This window comes from Phalangium opilio, unplaced genomic scaffold (assembly GCF_054372755.1).
Source record: "Phalangium opilio isolate 3A_F unplaced genomic scaffold, DU_Popi_V2 ptg000041l_1, whole genome shotgun sequence".
Classification (NCBI taxonomy): domain Eukaryota; kingdom Metazoa; phylum Arthropoda; class Arachnida; order Opiliones; family Phalangiidae; genus Phalangium; species Phalangium opilio.
The window spans coordinates 6,374,795-6,395,515 of NW_028324165.1; the positions used below are offsets into that span (position 1 = coordinate 6,374,795).

The following is a 20,721-nucleotide window of genomic DNA, read 5'->3' on the forward strand; positions in this document are numbered from 1 at the left end:
AGGTGATTTAAGTACCAAAATAAAGTCCTTATCGATACTTTCCCAAAAAAAGTAAGTTGACTTACAGTCAGAATACAATTTTAAAGTGACCAAGAGGTTAGTCTATTGGTTCTCTCTATAGTAGAACAAATTATTAAATATGGCTTGAAAAAGAGTTCATAATTAAACGTAAAGGCAAATTATTTCCAAGGGCCTCGAAAATATGCCTTCATGTTGATTCTTCAAAAATTTCAACATCGAAGAATAAAGCTCTAGGCAAATAGACTAAAAGGTGTACTGACGTCATAAGAACATTCAGAAATATTTCAAATTACAGATTCCACCTCGTTCTTTTAGAATACGGTTCGCATCTCCGTTCAAGTTCACTATACATGAGTTCCTATTTATTCTCTTTAATATTATGCTACATTCCTTTCACGTTATCCACACCCGGCGTTGACCACGAATTTCAAAAACGACAGGAAGAATTCAACCTTAAAATCCAATCGGAAGTTGACCAACTTAAAGCGGAAGTTGCTAAAATATCTGCCCAACAGTCTGAAAACAATCAAATACGGGAGAAATTCAAAGGCGAGCTAGATGAATTGCGGAAGCAAGTCGCGGATGATCATGAAAAGTTGCAGAAAGACTTGGGTGCCGTATGGCAAAAAGAAATGGATGAATTTCATAAGAAATTAGAAGAGTATTTGAACAAGTACAAGCTAACCAATCCGGGAACTGATGCTGCAACCAAGGACAATAAGGAACAGATTGGAATAGTGCTGTACTTCGGGGTATTGGTGGCCTTAGAGTCAAAGGAGATTCACATTCACCATGACCATGGAAAGACTGATGACATTCACGTGCACCATGTTCATCATCATGGCGATACATCCATCGGAATAGGCGATTGCTAAGTGCCAAGGTCGGTCAAAATCGTGCAGGTGCTGCCGCGTAGCGCCATAACGTTATAGGTATGAGTGTTTCCACTCAGTCCAGAAAGAATTTAGAAGGGGAGTGGAAAGGGTGGTTTGGAATGTAGCGCAACGTCGTCTACTAAACGTTATCTAGGCAGGTCGACTTCCGGTATGATGCGTTTGTAACAGAGAGATTTTAGAACATGTGACCGGAAACTCGCCTACCCCAAAAAGCTCAACGCGACATCTTGGGCGTCATCACGTTTAATAGAGTCAAAGGGCCTTCCACTCCTCTTCTAAATTCTCTCTGCTCAGTCTTTGTGTCCAAAGGAACACTGATTGAGCTGAGTGACTGGCCCCTCGTGTCTTCAACAACATAACTGTCTCGAGACATCAATATTTGCTAAGCCAACGATTTTGAATGCTGAAATCAAGTGCATTCTTTAACGATCGATGGCATAACACCACGTGATTAGGTCTTTATCAATAAGCTACAAACGTGAACACACGTTGTTCGTTTCTCAACTGGAATTTTAGCCTGGTTCTTGTTGACACTGAAATTCCACCCCACCCCTCGCCCGAATAGTTTACCCTAACATCGGCGGCGAATAGTTTAGAGTTTACCCTAACATCGGCGAATAGTTTAGAGTTTACCCTAACATCGGCGGCGAATAGTTTAGAGTTTACCCTAACATCGGCGGCGAATAGTTTAGAGTTTACCCTAACATCGGCGAATAGTTTAGAGTTTACCCTAACATCGGCGACGAATAGTTAACATTTAGAAGCTCCTATATTTCAAAATACCCCACCTCGTTGGTCGCCGAGTATTTCTTAAAATATTCCTAGGCACTTGCTGGTAGTTGTATCTATTTTAATGAATTAACTTTTCATTTGCACAACATATTATTATTTTCAAAAGTAAGATTTTGTCTTAAATCTAGAAAACACTTAATTAACAAAAATTGTATTTTCAAAAAGTGTATATACATGTATATACGTATATATTTTGTATTTTTTTTTTTTAAATTGTTGGGAAAGAAAGAAAGGAAAAAAAAAGCCAAATGTAATTATATCCCTTTAACTATGAAAAGTAACATTAAAAATAAAACTCAGTTCAATTCAAATTAGTTCTGAAAATGGCGACACAGTTTGTTTTGGCCCATTCATTAGAGAAGAGGATGAACTAAGGTTTTTGTCCAACACATTTAAAATGTATATCAATCTACTCATACATGTGTCTTATACGTTTATGTTTTGTCATATTACTCTTCTGCGTGCTTGCATAGTCACACTGATCACATTTGAAGGGTTTTTCACCACTGTGAATGCGTTGATGTGCGATCAAAGTAATCTTCTGTGTACATTTATAGTCACACCGAGCACATTTGAAGGGTTTTTCACCGCTGTGAATGCGTTGATGTACTGTCAAACCGCACTTCCCCGTACTTGCAAAGTCACACTGATCACATTTAAAAGGTTTTTCACCACTGTGAATGCGTTGATGAATGTTCAGAGAACTCTTCAGCGTGAATCCATAGTCACACTGATCACATTTGAACGGTTTGTCACCGCTATGAATGCGTTGATGTTTGATCAAATCAAACTTATACTTGCATGAATAGTCACACTGATCACATTTAAAAGGTTTTTCACCACTGTGAATGCGTTGATGAATGTTCAGAGAACTCTTCTGCGTGCTTGCATAGTCACACTGATCACATTTGAACGGTTTGTCACCGCTATGAATGCGTTGATGTTTGATCAAATCAAACTTATACTTGCATGAATAGTCACACTGATCACATTTGAAGCGTTTTCGTTCTTTACTCTTTCTAATGCGACGTTTAAGGCCCTTTTTATTTTCAGTTGAATATTTGAACCCTGTGGTACGTTTCTTCTTGACTTTCCCTACAGAAAATATAAAAACCACAAACATCATTTATAATTTAGTATCAAAATACAATAACATTCAAGCGAACTTCATAAAAAAGGTAGTGCGTACGAAAACGCGGTGTTACAGAGAAACAAGTTGGGAAAACCAAAATATTACCTCTCCGAGCCGAGACGAATTTACTTTCTTGTAGTTAAAAGTTGTGTTTACACTATATATAAATGTAGTAAAGCTGAATTAAAAAGTAAACACCAAATTTGAAATGTTAATATAAAAGATGTTCTTGGAATATTGAGATGAAACAGAGCTTTATAGCTACGCAACTACTAAAAGAATCGTTATGCCGAAAATTATTTAAAATATTTCCATTTAATATTCTGCAAAAAGGAAATGTTATCGTTTTGTAAGAGATCTTATCATCCTACTCGCTTTTTATTAACTTTGATAAGCGTGTAGTGTTTCGATTCGGATGCAATCTTCATTATTCGTTCTATATAAACTCTCACTTGTGTCATTACATAGAAAGAAGTTTATCTTAAATAATTAATTAAATATAACTGATATTAATTATTTTAATCGTCATTATTTTACGTTAATTATAGTTAAGTCGGTTTAAGAAACTTAATTCCTAAAATAATTTTAAACATAGCTATCTTTAACGTTATACCTCTAGGGAACACCTCTATCAGAACTTTTGTAAATTTAGGGTATATAAGGCGATTGATTCACATTAAGTGGTAAGAAAATGCGCAATTGCGTGAACCTTTGGTGGCGATCCCACCTTAGGGAGGCTAGACGTTTCTCGTAACCCTAGCCGCTCGCCGCGTACATCTTAAGCCTAACGACGATGATGGAGTAGAAGCCAATGTTACAGATTGGTGTCTATGTGGTATAGACGAAAGACCAGTAGATGGTGGTGTTAGAAGCCAATGTTGCAGATTGGTGTCTATGTGGTATAGACGGAAGCCCAGGAGATGGTGGTTGTTAGAAGCCAATAAGGATAGATTGGTGTGTGTGTGGGATACACGAAAGACTAGCGCATGGTGTTGTTGTTAGAAGCCAATAAATACAGAGGGTGTTGAGTGAAAGAATCGGCGGTTAGTCAGCAGATGAAGGCGTAACGACTAGTCAATGATTGGCGTTAAATAAGATAGATAAAGTTTTTCGGAATTTCTATGTACTGCGAACGCGGTCCGGAAATTGCGAACACGTTTGCTCCGACTTGCCAACTGCGAACGCGGTGACAGAAACACAGACACACACACAGACAGACACACACACAGACACGTCCAGTGTAAAACCTCTCCGTGACGTCATCGTCACTCGGAGAGGTAAAAAGGTGTGTTGATCAAAGACGTTAGCCGATGAGTGAACGATCATATCAACAAAAAGGGGATGAAGATCAACTTAAATGGAAGAAAAACCTTGGCTCGAAACATGAAAGGTTGTACTTTTAACTTTCCTTTGCTCTCGAATTACTTTTCATTAAATCGTTTTAAGGTGGTTCATTAGAACTTACTGAATGATGAAACTAATGTTGAAGAATGTAGGACTGCTTTAATTAAAATATAGGAGGTTCATAATTGTTATGAATCATTAACGAACAGGATAAGAACAGATGCGCAAGTCCCGCAACGTGGAGTTTAGACAGTTCAAGTAATCTTACCCCTAAAGATAATAATGGAGGTGCAGGCAATCATAATTGAAGATGAATAGCGAAATTCTGGGTACATTTTGTGTAAGCCCGCCCTTGGAGGCTAGACGTTCCTCGTTAAATCTAACGATGGCAATGAAGTAGAAGCTAATCTCAAAGATACGGAATAGATGTACGCCAGAAGCCAATGCAACAGATTCGGTTTATGTGGAATGTACGAGAGACTAGGCAGATGAAGGAATAGTGTGGATTGGTACTCAAGAAGAAAAGTATTATGACATAGTGAAATACAATTTTCCCCGATTATTGGAAAACGCGAACACGTTTACTTCCATATGCTACCTGCGAACGTACTCTATTGTAACAAAAGACAGACAGGCACAGAAACGTCCCAGACAGTAACTCTCAATGATATATGTCACTCGGGAGGGGTAAAAAGCAGCGTTGATTAAGTATGTTTACCGAGGAAAAAGGTTATAGCCACCCATAGTAGCACTGATCATATTTGAAGCGTTTTTCACCGCCATGAATGCGTTTATGCGCGATTAAATGACACTTGGGCCTGAATCTACATTCGCGCTGATCACATTTCAAGCATTTTCCTTCGTTACCCTTTGAAATATGACGTTGTACACCCCCTTTTATGATCAGTTTAATATTTGAACCCGGTTGCACGTTTCTCCTTGACTTTCCCCACAGAAAATGTATAAAATATAAAAAACGAAACGACGTATATCATCGAACGGTCGTATTTTAAACTTTTCTTTGCTCTCAAAATATTTAACGGGTTTTCAGGGAATCAAATGCCAGGTGACGCTGCATGATGACAAGTTACCTCTTTAATTCGTCATCGCATCCACTCTCTATTGTCAAAGTATTTTGGTCGAAATAAGTATATACCAGCGATGATAAGAAAAGAGTGAAGACCCTTGGGAAAGTTTCATTATTCAAGAGGCTGAAAGGTCGTTAAGTGCTACAATTCAAATACAGTATACGTTATGTATAATCTTAAAAATAACATAAAAAGCGTGAACGTTTTGTCCAACACATTTAAATATGTTACACCAAATGTGGATGAGAGGGAAAGTATGACAATGGCCATAGAGCCTGTGTTAAAAAACGCGGACATCAAAGTTTCGCCAATAACTATTTAGTTTACAAGTGACTGATGGACTTGCAAACTCGCGATTGAAAGTAGTTCAGACATTTATGTTCCTTGGTTTAATCATAGCCCACTCGATCACGCGCATCACGACGCAAGCTGCCCGCGCCATAGCTAAATTACCGAGATTTGTTTTAAACGTATCTAGTTTTATGCGCTCTTCTATTGCTGCGATAACCTTACTTAAATCCATATACCTTCAAATACCTTTTAAAACATTACCAGCTACTCTGTCCTGACTACAAACACAAATCGAGGAAGTTCTAGCATACACAATAGCAGACGACGGTAACCGCGTAACCGCGAATTAACACAAGACCTATTTTAAGGGAGTGAACAAGCCCAGTATAGCTACGCCAATAAAACGGTCAACTACGGCGAAACTCTGATGACTCGCGACTTTTGGCCATTTTCATACTTTTCCTCTCATCCACTTTTGGTTACACATAGGATAGAAATAAATTATTTTGGCTGTGTAGCCTTCAAAATTAGACTTAATACCGCGAAGGCGGAAATAGTTGCTTAGAAATATGACTTCTCAATCTATGTACTCAACACTATAAAAGTATAAAATGACTTACGTGCAATTCCCGAACGAGGCGATGAGGTTTTACCTTCTGGAATCTTTGGAGCGACATCTTCTAATGTCTCCGAGTTGGAAACCAAACTATTATTTTCAACTTCAATTGGAACTTCGGGTAAATCGCTTTCCATCGAGACTGGGGTCAATTCTGATAGTTCAATTGGGTTAAGTTCTAGTTTAGGAACATACACTGGCACACTCAATGAACTCGGATCGACAAACAGTTCCACACTTTGATTTTGTCCATCACTTTTCTTTGCATCTGTCACGGCGATTTCGGATTGGTTTTCATCAAGTTCGTTTTCTGGGGCTCCTTCTAATGAATCGCCTTCGACATTTGCATCAAGAGAAAGATCCAAATGTTTCTTGGACTCAACATTCAATTCAGGAACACGAAATTTCTTCGATCGAGTTGAATTATCCTCAATTTCTAACTCTGTCGAGACACTTTTCGATTTACGATAAGAATCATTAATGTTAATACTGTTTTCAAGAGGTTCTCGTGGCGAATCGCTTTCCGTCGTTGTGTCAGGAGGCATTTCAATTTTGTTTTCGATCTGAAGGTTAGGTGCAGGCGCACTTTGAGGCAAACTGTCACTGTAGTTCAGTTTAGGGAGACACGGATTCGTATTTCGCGTTATAAACACCATATTTTCAGTTTTTTTCAAGGTAATTTTATTTTTGGTGTTTGTATTGCCAACTTCGGAACCACGTGATTCTTGACTAACATTTTCTTTACACAGAATGCCTTGGACATTGACAGCTTGGACACTGTGCATCGCAATAGGAAGGGTTAACTCCTGGCCATTATTTCCCAAATCATTTTCAACGGGTTCAGATTTCACTAATTCATCGTTAGGAAATTGAAGTATTCCACTTTTCTCCTATTTTTAAAACAATTAACAATAACTTTCATTCTTAAAGTAATTCTCTTTCCAATCGACTATGAAAGTGAAGGATGTTGCATACCATCAGGTCTTTGATTCTCCTTTCCAAGTCTTTATTGACCCTATTGAGTCTTTCAATATCGTCTATTTGCTTATTTATCGTTAATGATGTTTTCACTCTCTCTTTTTCCATTTTTGAAATTAAAACATTACACTAAACAAAATGAGATTCCATTACAAAACAATCTTCGGAGTTTCTTTGGCTGAACGTATTTTGAAGGGGCAAGCGAGAAAAAGGGGAAGATAATGACACGCAAGAAGGGGGATCAGTATCTCTTATTTAATAACAACGGATGCGTTACCAAACCCCTTAGATTAGAGTCAATCGTGATTGGTGTTTTCACCAATAACCATAATTATTCACCGACCCATAGAGTTTGGTCCTGACTGTTAAGTTGTTGGCGGACCGTTGAATTTTGTTTTTAAAAAGTCACTCGACCCCCTCATTCGTCACCCCCGAGAGTCCGAGTCCCCCCTCCCCCCGCCGCGTTTGCTAGAAGGAAAGACCACTTTACAGAACCTTTAATTAAGAGGACAGATTTGACAACTTAATCCTGTGCATGTAAAATTGGCTATTATCCCAAAAGGGTCTCATATCTCTGTGCTTAATTTCACACTACTAAAAAAAGCGCCCCTATGCTTTGAAAAATACCTCGGCTTCCAGTGTCCTGACTCGATCATCCCTTGCTTTCACTACATGAATAAGATCATCTTTGCTTAAGTGATCGTAGTTACAATTTTCCTCATCTTTCATTTCCTAAAAACAAAGTTTCAATAAGTTAACTCAGTTTGCCTAAAACAATGAATATTGCAATAATACCTCTTTAATCGCCACCCTTTGAAGATTTACTAAACTCATTTCGGAATTTTGTAAAGAGAGTTGGTGACATTGTAAGTCTTTCCTAAAATAAAATAATTTTCCAAAATGAGGGTAAATCAAACAAGATGGCCCCGGCCAGATTATACTTTTGCGCGCCCTCTATTGGGTAGAACTGGTATGATTCCGGCAAATATTTTTGGCGGTATTCTCTTTTTCCTTATCAAATATCCTTTCGATTATGAACAAAATCAATTCAGTATGACTTTGGTTTAATATAAACATCACTGATCATTTTGACCATAAAATAAATTCTTTAACAAAAACAATTACAGTTTTTTTTATATTATACAAACTTTTTTTGAATTAGTATTCACAATAAAATCTTTCTAGTGCGGATTGATAAACTTAGTGATAGTTTCGACAAAGCACTTTCAACGGTTATTTTCAGTTACAATTTTTTATAAATAAACATGATAATTTGTAGATTAAATTTTAAGCATTAGTATTCGCAACAAAATCGTTCTATTAACGTCTGATTACTCAAATAACCCTTAATAATAAATTGGACCAGGCAGTTTGTAAGGTTCTTTTCACATACAATTTTTGACAAACCAAAGTTATTATTTGAAGTTTAAATTTGCCTGTAAGCGTTCTTAATAATTTATTTAGTTATCTGTTGATTTTAACTTATAATAAGAGTAATCAATTACTTACCATGACTAATCTTAATAGTTTCTTAAATAAATAAAATACCTTGACGTTGCAAAGCCACCTAAGTAATGTTCTAAATGCTATTAATAAATTTAAATCTAATTCCGCACGCGAAAAAGGGCGGAAAGGCACCCAGCCAGCCTGCCAGCAAGGGTCAGGCCAATACTTTTGCAACTCGAAGCGCAAAAGCAAAAACCCAAATAATATCATATGAAGTTCAAGTATCATTTTTTTCCACTTGTTGATAAATAATATCAATGCCAAAATTGTAAATTCAGTATTCAATCCACAATATATTTAGATCTAATGGTCCAAATGTAATGAAACTTTAATGAGAGATGTGCTACAATGTATTATATCTAAAAATGGTTGAAAACTTTCAAATTAATTAGCTTTGTCAAAATGATAAATTAAGTACTTTCAGGCCCTTTCCAAGATTAAACATATCGCTTACACATGGCACTAAAAATCCTGTAATTAAACCAAATTACAGGCCATAAAGCTTACAACACACCTAAATGGGAAAGTTCAGAAGAGCCCTTGTGTTTCTACCAAGTAAACGTTATTATGTAAACGCAACGCAATTTTAGTTCAAAACTGTATTTATTGGAAATATTACATATTTTGAAAAACAATGAAGAGTAGAAAAATCATGATTAAGAAACTAACTGTATAAGGGAGGGGGTGAAGTATCACAATATCAGTTACTGTTGGTAAAAAAAAACAGGATTTACTTGAGATATAGTTTTAAATTATACTTGGTTGTCAAGGAGGTCCAAGAAGAAAAAAGCTTCCTCGCAGCGGTACTCTGCTTTTTCGATGACATTCTGAAGCTTCTTGCGAGGTAGACCTTACATTTTAATGCAATAATTTTTTATCAGTATCATTTGGTAACGAACGCAGAACGTTCTCATTATATGTTATTCAACTGATCAGGTTTCGCAAGACCTGCCCCTCTGCACGTTTACAAAACTAAGAATATTGGTTCAAGAGGTCTTGGTTTTATAATCTATTACTCTCTAAAAGGCCTGTTTTGGACAAGGATGGGGATGGGTTTTTTTCTTGGAAAATGGTTGTAAGTACTGAATTGTGGATTAAATACTGAATTTACAATTTTCACATTAGAAATTCATTTTTATTAAAATATTTATCCCATTTAATATAATAGAATAGATTGTAACACACCTCAAGGTAAAATTTCAGGACATTTGGATCAGTAGATCCGAAGATATCATCAGTTTGGCCTTGGAAAATAATTTTTACACAAAAAAGCTTTAATCTTTCTTAGTATAATAAAACACATTGAAACACACGTCTCACTAAATTTAAGGTCATTTGGATCAATAGGACAAAGGAAGGATCTGGCAAAAACCTACCTCCTCCCATAAAACTTAATGTTAATTTTCTGTTCCTTCGAATTTTCTTCAAAAGTCGCGCTTATACATGTAAATCGAATTCTTTGAACTGGGGGAGTAGTTATAAGGAAAAATGGGGGTGGAATGCTCTGAGAGTCGGAATGAAGGCTAGTTATCTAAGTCAGATCTAGGCTCTTTTTAGCGCCATCATGTCGGCCTAATTTTAATACATATGCCAAATTAATTTTAAACTGTTTTGCTCTTACATAAAATTTACAATTAAAAAACTAAATTTAATAGATAGTTAACAATGAATAATTATTTCTTCCAAATTGTTGCTAAAATAGTAGTGTACGCAGATGACGCTACAATAGGGAAACGCCGGTAGGTGTAGCATGGACAAAGCAATACTGCATTGGTTCGTCCATGGGTGTAGGCATAGAAAAGCGTCTGAAATCTGCAAGGAAGTGAGTTCGAAGATAGTTTGTGCAAATTTTGAAATTTGGTTCATAACTGTTGCGTTTACGAATGGGATGATGATATTGATATTGTTTCTTGATGTCTAGATCAGTCTTGGAAATAGCACAGGTCCACAGGTCAAAAACCAGTTTATTAATTGCTCGGACCAGTTTTTTTATTCAAAATCCGGGGGTTACTGGTCCTTGGGACCAGTTTATTAATTGAGAATTTTTATGAAAATTCTGGAGGGACCAGTTTAAAATTTCTAGTCATTACAAATTTCTACTCCATGGATATAGTCTCCTAGCCTTGAGATTTTCTAATTCTTGCCTTCCTTGCTACAACCACTGCCCACTCGATCACGCTTTGGCTTCACACGCTATAGATAGGTAAAAGCGCGTGTTGGTAATTTTGGGCTTTTTCGCTCGAAAAATCCAAGGAGCCAGCTTTTAACATGACCGGCTATGGGAGGAACTCAGGAACACCGTTATTTTGCCCTAATTTTCAAACTACTGGTGCAAACCTCTTGAAATTTTAAAGAGATGTGAAAAAACAACGTTTGCTATGTTTTGGAAATTTTAAAAAGTTTCCCTTCTATAGTTTTTTTGTATAAATATTAGAACGAAAATTAGCCCTAATTAAAGGGCTTGGTCTTGGAACGGTTTAATAAGTTTCTTCCGTTTCACTTGTTCGAATCTCTTGAAATTTTAGTGAGAGGCACATTGAACGGTTTTAAGTTATGATGCAAAGTTTCGAAGTTTTCAAAGAAACAATTCACTTCCAAAAAATTCATTAAAATTGAGCTTGTGCATAATCCTACAACCTATTTAGTCGCTTAGGGAAATTTTAGGAAAAGGACTATTCGCTTTAAAAGTTCGAAATTTTCCACGATAATTTAAAACTTTTCAATATGCCTTTCACTAAAAGTTCAAGAGACTGGAACCAGTGATACTGAAGGAAACAAATTTAAACTGTTTGAGACTAAGCCATTAAATTATGGTTAATTTTCGTTTTAATGTTGTTACAAAAAGCTTTGTAAGAGAAAAACTTTGCACAAAAATACCAAACATTATTTTGCAAATCTCATATAAATTTCAAGAGATTTCAACCAGTATTTTCAAAATTAGGACCAAAAAACGGTGTTCCACCCAATGACGGAAATGTTAAGAGTTAACTCTGATTTTTGACATAATTTTGCATCTATAGCCCGATCGAATGGGCTGTGCGTCAACGAAATACTCCCTTAATTTTTCAATAGGATTAGTAAAAAATAAATTAAGGATAGGGTCACTGGTCCTAAAAACCAGTTTAATATTGTAGACGCTGGGGGTCACTGGTCCCGAGGACTAGTTTCAAAAAAATCCTTATTTCCAAGACTGGTCTAGATAATTGTTTTCCTTCTGGTGAGAGAAACAAGTACATTTATTTCTGAACTCATTTCTTTATGTGAAGTTGTAGTATAAGGTTTTTAATTATCATGTTAACAATGCTTATTTTGATTGCGTTTATAAAAATAATATTGAACTTTTATTCTTAAAGTTGGTGATCATAAGTGATGATTAGTAATTGATTACTCTTATTAGTTAAAATTAAGAGTTTATTAAATAAATTATTATTAACGTTTATAGGTAAATTTAAACTTGAAACGATATTTTGTCTTTGGAAAATACGTAACTGAAAAGAACCCAATTAAGAGTTAATTAAATTATCATTATCGTTTTTAGGCAAATTTAAACTTGAAATGATAATTTTTCATTGTCAAAATTTGTTACTGAAAAGTGAAAAGAACCTTAGAAAGTGCTTGTGCTTCGTAAAATTTATTATTAGGCTTATTTGAGTAATCAAACGTTAATAGAAAGATTTTATTGCGAATGCCAATACTTAAAATTAAACATCAAATTATCATTTTTGTTTGTCCAAAATTGTAACGCGCTTAAAGAGAAAAAATAAGTTTTTAGACTTTAGCTTATCTAATCCCAAAACCTAAATTCCCAAATTAAATGTACAGGTATAGTTAACCTCAAAAATGTGTCTGTCTAGAAGCACTTGCAAGTTAATTCAATTAACTTACAATATAAATATATATTTATTTAATTAGAACACTTACAGAGATGGTAATATCATAAATTTGCTTAGTTACAGAGGTTTCCCTGATACACTCTCCAGAGACTACGGTATTAATTTCTTTTGGTTTACAAATCAAATATCTCTTACTTTAAAAATGTGTTTAGTTTTTATTATATTTTAGACTTTCTGACGAGTACAATTCCTAAAATAATTTTGTAAACCTTCTAATGCTAAAAACGCGACGTATTTTATAATTGTAGCGCTACCCGTTTAAAAACTGCCTATCTACCATTCGCGAATTTCCCGCCAAGAGATTTCAATTTTCGGCATGTATAGTTGTATAGGCGCGCTACCATGGAAACGCGAAACTCGCCGCCTCGAAAAATTTCCCTCCTCCCTGCCCCAACTAAGCAAGACGTGAGAGGAACGCGCCGGCCGCCGACGTGAGAGAGATGCTAGGTTTAAGCAACATAACTCGAGCTTGTTGATAAGAGTAGACCAGAGTTGGGCACTCCTCCTTAGATAGATTTTTTTCCTATCAAACTATCATAGATGGCGAAACTATCAACTCTTCTGACTATATTTTAGACTGACATTGCTGGTTAGATAGATATTTTTCCTCTCAAACTATCATAGATAGCGAAACTATCAACTCTTCTGACTATATTTTAGACTGACACTGCTGGTTAGATAGATATTTTTCCTCTCAAACTATCATATTTGGCGAAACTATCAATTCTTCTAGCTATATTTTAGACTGGCATTATTTGTTAGATAGATTTTTTCCCTCTCAACAAATTATAGATGGTGAAACTATCAAATCTTCCTTCAATATGTTAGATTGGCTCTCATTGTTAGATAGATTTTTTGCCTATCAAATCAAATTTAAATCTTTAGGAACGACTAAATTAATCGATTATTTAATTTCCGGACTTTAAATTTGATTGTTTTCGATCAAACTGATTTGGGCTCTACCTAATTTTACTCTGTTTAATCGATTCCTGATATTTCCTGATTTTGTAGAATTTCTAATATTTTCATATATTCATTTCCATAATCTCATTTCTCAAGTTTGACTTTTAACTGTCTATAGTTCAAAAGCTACTATCCAAACTTTTTCAAATTATTCGCCCTTGATTTAATCTAAACCATCTACTATAAACGGTTAACTAATAATAATTAAAGGCAAAAATTGCAATTAAAAACTGTGGGTAGTAAAAATCAGAAAATCTACACTTTAATTTATCTACTTCTACGTTTGGATGATTTCGTGGAATCGCTCTTCCTCCTCGAGTAGTCGTTCACATCAGTGACAGCACGGAGCTTCTATATACAAGAAGCTCCGCCTTCACAGTTTGAACTGTTGAACCATCGTTTATTTTATTTTTATTTATTTGTTTGAGAGGGTTATAACGACCACCAAGTACAGAATCTTCTTATAGAATAAACCTACACTTGCTAACGTTCAAATATATTAAAAACTTCGATATCATTCAAAAAACGACTTATCTTTCCAGAAATTTTCATAACTATCAAAATTGCCTATCAAAGATTAGCACAATTTTTTAAAATGAAATCAGAAAACAGATGTCGCCAAATAAAATCACTCAAAGAATCAATATATTTCTCAAGGAATAATGCCTATCATTTTTTATGATTTCTAAAAGATGGGGTTAGTAGCCAGATCACGTTGAGAATCGATATTTTTTTCTAGAAGATTTCAACGAATCAATGAATCATATCAACTTTGAGTGCACTTTCTAAGCTATCAAACTCAATCGATCATTATAATTCAAATTTTTCTCGAAAATAACTATCAAAATTGATACTTTGATAGGGGCAGATTTAGTTTTCTATCGTATCAAGTGGTAAAACTATCAAATGATATGATAGTGCCCATCTATGGAGTAGACGGCCGAGAGCGTAAAGGCGTCAATCCGTGGAGTGAAAGCTCTGTGCGATGGTGTGTTCGAGTCTCTTCGGGGATTTGGAAATTTACGAAAATAATTTCATTTGAAATAAAATGCGTTACGCCACCTAAGAAGTGTAATTTGAACTACGGGTGAATTTGGAGTCGAAAATTCGCGGGAAATTTGAAATTCAAAATATTTATTTAGTTGGAAATATCCGAACGCGCACGCGAAAAAAAGGGGAAAAAGGGGGGAAAAAAGGCGCCCAGCGTTCCAGCAAGGGTCAGAACAATACTTTCGATGCTCTAAAGAGCGCAAAAGTAAAAAGAACAAATAGCAAGAAATGTAAAAAAAGCTAAGAAAACATGGCAAAGCTTATCTAGTTCAAAAAATTTATTTAATTAACGCTGCAATTTTGTTCAAGAGCTATCTCAGAAACCTTAGTGTGACGTCACCCATGCTATCTATCTATATCTATATAAATCAAAGTCCTGACTGACTGATTGACAGACTGACTGATAATCAACGCCCAGCCCAAACCGCTTACTCTAGAAGGCTGAAACTTTGCAGGAACGTTACTCATAGGTAGTAGGCGCGTACTAAGAAAGGTTTTTCCAATCCGCCGCCATCATAAAAAATGGCGCCCAGAAATGTAAAAAATCTTCTCTATGCAATAAAGTCCACGCGTTTCAACCGATTTCACAAATATTTAGAACACTGCTTTCCTTTAACCTATAGACGGGCTGAATGGTATTTTGAGTTCGATTTGTTGCCATCTTTTTAAATGGCGGCCAGAAATTTAAAAACCCTTCTTTATGGAATAATGTCCGCGTGAAAAGTAATAAAAAAAATGTCCCGACGGGCTGACGGGCAACGCCGAGTGCCTTCGCTCTTAGGGTGCTACAAAAAAATTGGTCATCAGTAAAATCTGCCCATTCTTTGTCTCATTTTGATGGAAGTTCTTATTATACGCGAGCGACGCCGCGGGTAACAGCTAGTTTGCCCATAAAATCTTAGAAGTACCAAACATGGCCGCCCACTGCCAAAGTCAATCTGTATTCGTGTGACGTTTTACCTAGGTACTGACGTCACAACTAAGATAGCTCTATTCCTCAACCCCATTTTATGAATACAGCAAAACGTTTCATTCCTTGTTAAGACTTAAAGAGGCCGTCTTTGATACTTTTTTTTAGTAAGATAGTAGTAAAAATAGTAGTTTTCTGCCTTGCCTCGAACACAGAGCAAAATAAAAAAAAATACCGATGATACTCATGAGGCATAACAGAGACTTGGCAATTCGGGCTCAACTCCGCCCCAGCCCCATTATGGTTTTTTTTTCTTACAGAATGAAAGCTATATTCAGGGTTCGTACAAAATTTTTGGAATGAAATTCCCTGACTTTTCCAGGTTTTCCCTGACTAATTCCACAAATTTCCCTGACCATTTGCAATAACTTACAAGGCGTAAATATATGAAAACCAATCTAAATTCACTCGAATCATTTTTGCACGAGTTGTCATTGTTATAAAGATAGGCCAATTAATTCGTTTAAATTTAACCATAACAGGGTTCGTACAAAATTTTCGGAATGAAATTCCCTGACTTTTCCAGGTTTTCCCTGACAAAATTCCATAAATTTCCCTGACCATTTGCAATAACGTACATGGCCAACATATATGAAAACCAATCTAAATTCACTCGAATCATTTTTGCATGAGTTATTGTTATAAAAATTAGCCAATTAATTCGGTTAAATTTAAGTTTAAGTAAATCTTAAATAATCGGAGCGAGCGAAGCGAGCTCCGCGAATTTGTGGCTCTGGTCAAATCTCAGACAACACATTTTCTGATCACCCTGATATTGTTGTCCAGACTTCAAATTTCCCTCCAATATATTTTTCCCTGACATTTCCCTGACTTTTTAGGTCCATTTTAAATTTCCCTGACTTTTCCCTGACCTTTTAGGCCCATTTTCAATTTCCCTGATTTTCCAGGTTTTCCAGGATTTCCAGGTCGTGTACGAACCCTGCATAAGTAAATCATAAATAACCGGAGCGAGCGAAGCGAGCTCCGCGAATTTGGGGTTCTGCTCAAGTCTCAGACAACACTTTTTTTGGTCACCCTTATACTGTCATCCAGACTATCAATTTCCCACCAATATATTTTTCCCTGACATTTCCCTGACTTTTTAGGCACATTTTCAATTTCCCTGACTTTTCCCTGACCTTTTAGGCCCATTTTCAATTTCCCTGACTTTTCCAGGTTTTCCAGGTCGTGTACGAACCCAACAGCATGGGTGACGTCACACCGGCGCTTCTGACAGCACTCTATAGATCCTAAATCTCACATGCAGAACTAAATCTCACTGTAGCGAGGACATCTTACAAAGTTACACGAGTGGCTAAATGTGCGCCTCTTAGTCTTTTGGGGATAGAATGAAACTAAATTAACACTATTGTTTAAAAGGTGGTAATAAACAAGCTAATAGCAATAATTTGAAAAAAGTAGCAATATTTAGGGGTTAAAACATATCTACTTTAGTAATATATTGGAAAAGGAGGGAATTTATTCTATAGGTTAAGGTTTAGATCCGTTACATGCCTTGTTGACATCCAAGTTGCATTATATTCATCACTTACCAACTTAAACGTTCGACCATAACACGACATTCTTTAACAAAATCCATCACTCTTTGTACAGTCTTCCTGTTAAGATAACATACGAAACATTTTAATAATAATAAAAATATGGCCATAAACAAAGACTTAAGTGTCACTAATGTACATTATCACTTACCAGTCAGGGGCCGGCTGATGCTGATTTGAAGTTAGGAACACTTTTCCGGGAGACACTATTTGACCTTAAATTTCCTTTTGACCAATTTTTATCGAATTACCTCAAATTCTAAAATAGTGGGAATCCTCCTATGCGTCGTCTGCTAAAACATTTTAACGACTTTCAGCTTTGGCTTTTCGGGGTCAAATAGTGAGCTTCGGCAGAAAATTGTGGGGTAAAATTTAAAAATGCGAAAACTCCCAATAAACGTTGCAATTAAATTAGGTTACTTAAATTCGTTTCAGAAACTAAATAAAGCTAACTAAACTACCCTCTTTGCCTACAAAAAACCTGAAATTAACCTAAAAAAGGCATTTTTTATGTGGGAACCAATGAGATAGAATATATATATTAAACCTAGAGTCACAACGTGAGATCTCGAGATCGACGTTTCGCGATACACCTTTTGTCGAGCATGAATCTTTATCAAATACGGGTGGCGCCACCCTAAGAACTTTTCTATTACCGTCTGCTGCTATAATGCTGTCAAGATCGTTTTTTAAACGTGTTAAATAAAATACGCGAGTTAAATAATAAAAACTTTAGTCCTTTTTAATCTAATAAATAGATGAAATAAAAAACATAACGATGTTTCTGATTGCAAATAAGCAAGTAAAAGTTGTAATTAGTTCCGCTAGAGGCTCACAGATGGCGCTGTCATGTTTTGATAAACGTGCTTGATAAAAGCAATGTGTTTCGCGGTAAGCCGATTTGAATTGTAACTCTATCTATCTCATTGGTGGGAACACGAAACTGCATAAACCTATTAATTTATGAAAAGGCGCGAAATTCGAACATATTGGGTAAAACAGTAAATATACAGTAAAAATAAAATAAACTATACTTAACATTGCAATTAAAGAAAATTATTAATTTAAACTCGTTTTATACTCTAAATGAACACTATTTAGCACGCTTCAAGATATATGTCAAATGAATTAAGTATAATTAACGTGAAATCTTTGTCTTAGGAAAGTTAGGTTTTGGGCTCAATGGGGAGTCAGGTTGCCGTCTTGGCTTTATTTATGTATCTAATAATTAGAATTTGAGATCTTTGACTTGATCTACTTCAGGTACCGTTATATATAACCAACTAAAAAAAGCTTTACTTATTTGAACAGTTGCCTATTGTACTACCTTGATTAAATGACAACCTTTGTTACATTTTTTCCGAGAATTTTGGCGATGGAAAGCTTGTGACGTCAATGATTTCGTTACATAAAAATCATAAATCTCATATTGGTTTTAAATTCGCAGTTATAACATCGAATATTACAATGAAATATTATTGCTTAGCGTTTTCATTATTGCACCTAATTGCGGCAGAATTTGACCCGAAGAAGGTTTTGGAGGAAACTAATGAAAAGCTTAAGAAACTGCAAGAAGATTGGCAAGTGCAACAAGAACAATGGCAGAAAAAGTGGGCTGATGTGCAAGTCAAAGGTCAGGGCTTCGATTATAAAAAGATGCAAGAAGAATTCAAAACTCTTAATGATGGAAATCAGAAAATGATCAAAGATGTCATTGATAGTTATCAAGCGCAATTGCAAGCGCAAGGATGAGCTTCAGAATTGTTCTTAAAGAATTAATTTTAAAATAAATAATATAAAAATTGATTTTTACTGTATCCTGAGCCAACGGCTCAAATGTTTCTTTTCATATGGGCTTTCTTAAGGGTACATAGAAATCAGTTTCAACCACATTCAAACCTAAAGTATGGACCTGCAATTAATGTCCTCCTGAGGGGCTAACCACTCTCAAACTCTCGGTACACCGATTAAGAATTACGCATGGTGATTTTAGCGCTGTCAAGGGGAAGGGCTTTTAACGATTACGTATGACCAGATTAGTACATTCAAAGGAACACCGATTGTGCTTAATGTTGAGTGACTTGTACCTATTGTCCTCCACATCATATATTTCTCGACACACCAATATTCGTTACTTAAGAATAATTTTGGAATTCAGTGCGCGCTCTAGCAATTGATGGAGTAACACCACATGACAATAATATCAAATGTAAACACACGTTTCTCAACGGCAAACTTTCAGGCCTACCTCGTTCCTACTGACACTGAAATCCTCTCCCATTGTAATTTTTAAGAACAAGGTTACGTTTTTAGATCAAATCACAATATAACACCATTATGACGTATTTTATGTCCTTGATATAAAGTATATTAGAATTAAATCAAGGAAAATAAAATGTTGTTGATTTATCTAACAGGTGATTAATTATTGTTAACTAAGATTTGAAGGCAAATTAGCAACTTCCACCTTGCTAATACTGTATCCCGAGAAAAAGACATGAACAAAACTTCTACATAACGATGTTAACTTTAATCTATTGTGTTATACACTCTGAACAACTTTTACATTACCAGCTTAGGCACATTTCTACCTTTAAAAACGTACACTTCTGCGACTGCTAGATAAAGGCTCATCAACCATGAATTAACTAACGCGTTAGTTAATCCATGCATCAACGTTCTTCACTCTTAAAATTATTGGGTTGTTTTCAGCCCAAAATGTGTTAATTGATAATCCAAAAATGGGTCCGTACTTACCCAGGCCAAAAAAGTTTTTTTTTCTTCCAATAACCCAAATGTATGTTGTTAGTTCAACCTAATTGTAGTTAAAAATAGGCAACTTCTTATTTGGGTTCAATTTTACTATAATATTTGACCAACGATGGGTTAAAATTGACAACAAATTAGGTCGTTATTTCGATATAATTTCGGTAAAAACAAAGTTGGGTTGTTTGCGATTCCCGCTATTGAAATTCTCTAAACAAGATGAACAGGCTGATATGCCTTACTCAAAGAGTGTGGCAATTTCTTTGTTTTAGGGGCCATTGTTTGGGGGCGCTCGTGCCTTCGAAACTAAATGTTTATAACATTTTTCAACCTACTCTGACTGAGTTTGACCCAAAGAACACACCCTTTAATTTGTAACACAATTATCAGAAACATCCTGTATATTACTGACAATACTCCAAAAACTCTGAACAGCAAGTCAATGGCTTGCTGGATTGCCTTGAGCTGAATAAAAATATGATCAACTCGAGTTGTTGTTTTCAACATTTCTCGGAAAGTATTTGACGTCAACTAAATGAATTAGTGTCGAACAAATACCCCACTTAGTTCCTTCCAAATAAATAGAACCATAACGCAAAAATTCGAATCAGTAATAACAACAACATGACTTTAACAAAGGTAGGATTTGTAGTGGCCGTCTCTCTTTTGATCAACTTTTCGTCTCTAGTGACGACTGAAGACGATCAACCTGATCAGTCCGGAACTGGTAAGATCGATTTCAAAAAATACGAAAAGGAATGGGAAGAAAAGTTCGAGAAAATGCAAAATGATGTAAAAAAGTGGAAGAAGTCTTAAAAATGTTTAAATAATTATTAAAATAGTGGATTTTCTTTCA

The 20,721-nt window shown here is 35.6% G+C and overlaps 1 protein-coding gene and 1 long non-coding RNA gene across 2 annotated transcripts; one reads left to right on the forward strand and one right to left on the reverse strand.

Moving 5' to 3' along the window:
• Nucleotides 1-1,750: 1,750 nt before the first annotated feature.
• LOC149679595 (uncharacterized) lies at nucleotides 1,751-19,364 on the reverse strand. Its single transcript, XM_089835418.1, has 7 exons — nucleotides 17,251-19,364; nucleotides 17,094-17,159; nucleotides 7,954-8,035; nucleotides 7,786-7,890; nucleotides 7,156-7,287; nucleotides 6,185-7,070; nucleotides 1,751-2,804 (listed from the first exon to the last, which is right to left on the reverse strand). Exons 2-7 carry the CDS (start codon nucleotides 17,138-17,140, stop codon nucleotides 2,119-2,121), a joined length of 1,938 nt encoding a protein of 645 aa, XP_089691544.1. The 5' UTR covers nucleotides 17,141-17,159; nucleotides 17,251-19,364; the 3' UTR covers nucleotides 1,751-2,118.
• LOC149679596 (uncharacterized) lies at nucleotides 8,099-13,036 on the forward strand. Its single transcript, XR_016365844.1, has 3 exons — nucleotides 8,099-9,508; nucleotides 9,601-9,739; nucleotides 9,833-13,036. It is a non-coding gene; the product is annotated as an uncharacterized LOC149679596 (long non-coding RNA).
• Nucleotides 19,365-20,721: the final 1,357 nt, after the last annotated feature.

Excerpts from the sequence above, each read along its gene's own strand:
- LOC149679595 (XM_089835418.1), bottom strand. The coding sequence starts at position 17,140 with ATGGATTTTGTTAAAGAATGTCGTGTTATGGTCGAACGTTTAAGTTG. Across the intron at positions 8,036-17,093 it reads ATGGTCGAACGTTTAAGTTG|GAAAGACTTACAATGTCACC; the intron begins GTAAGTGATGAA and ends ATTTTATTTTAG. Across the intron at positions 7,891-7,953 it reads AAAGGGTGGCGATTAAAGAG|GAAATGAAAGATGAGGAAAA; the intron begins GTATTATTGCAA and ends CTTTGTTTTTAG.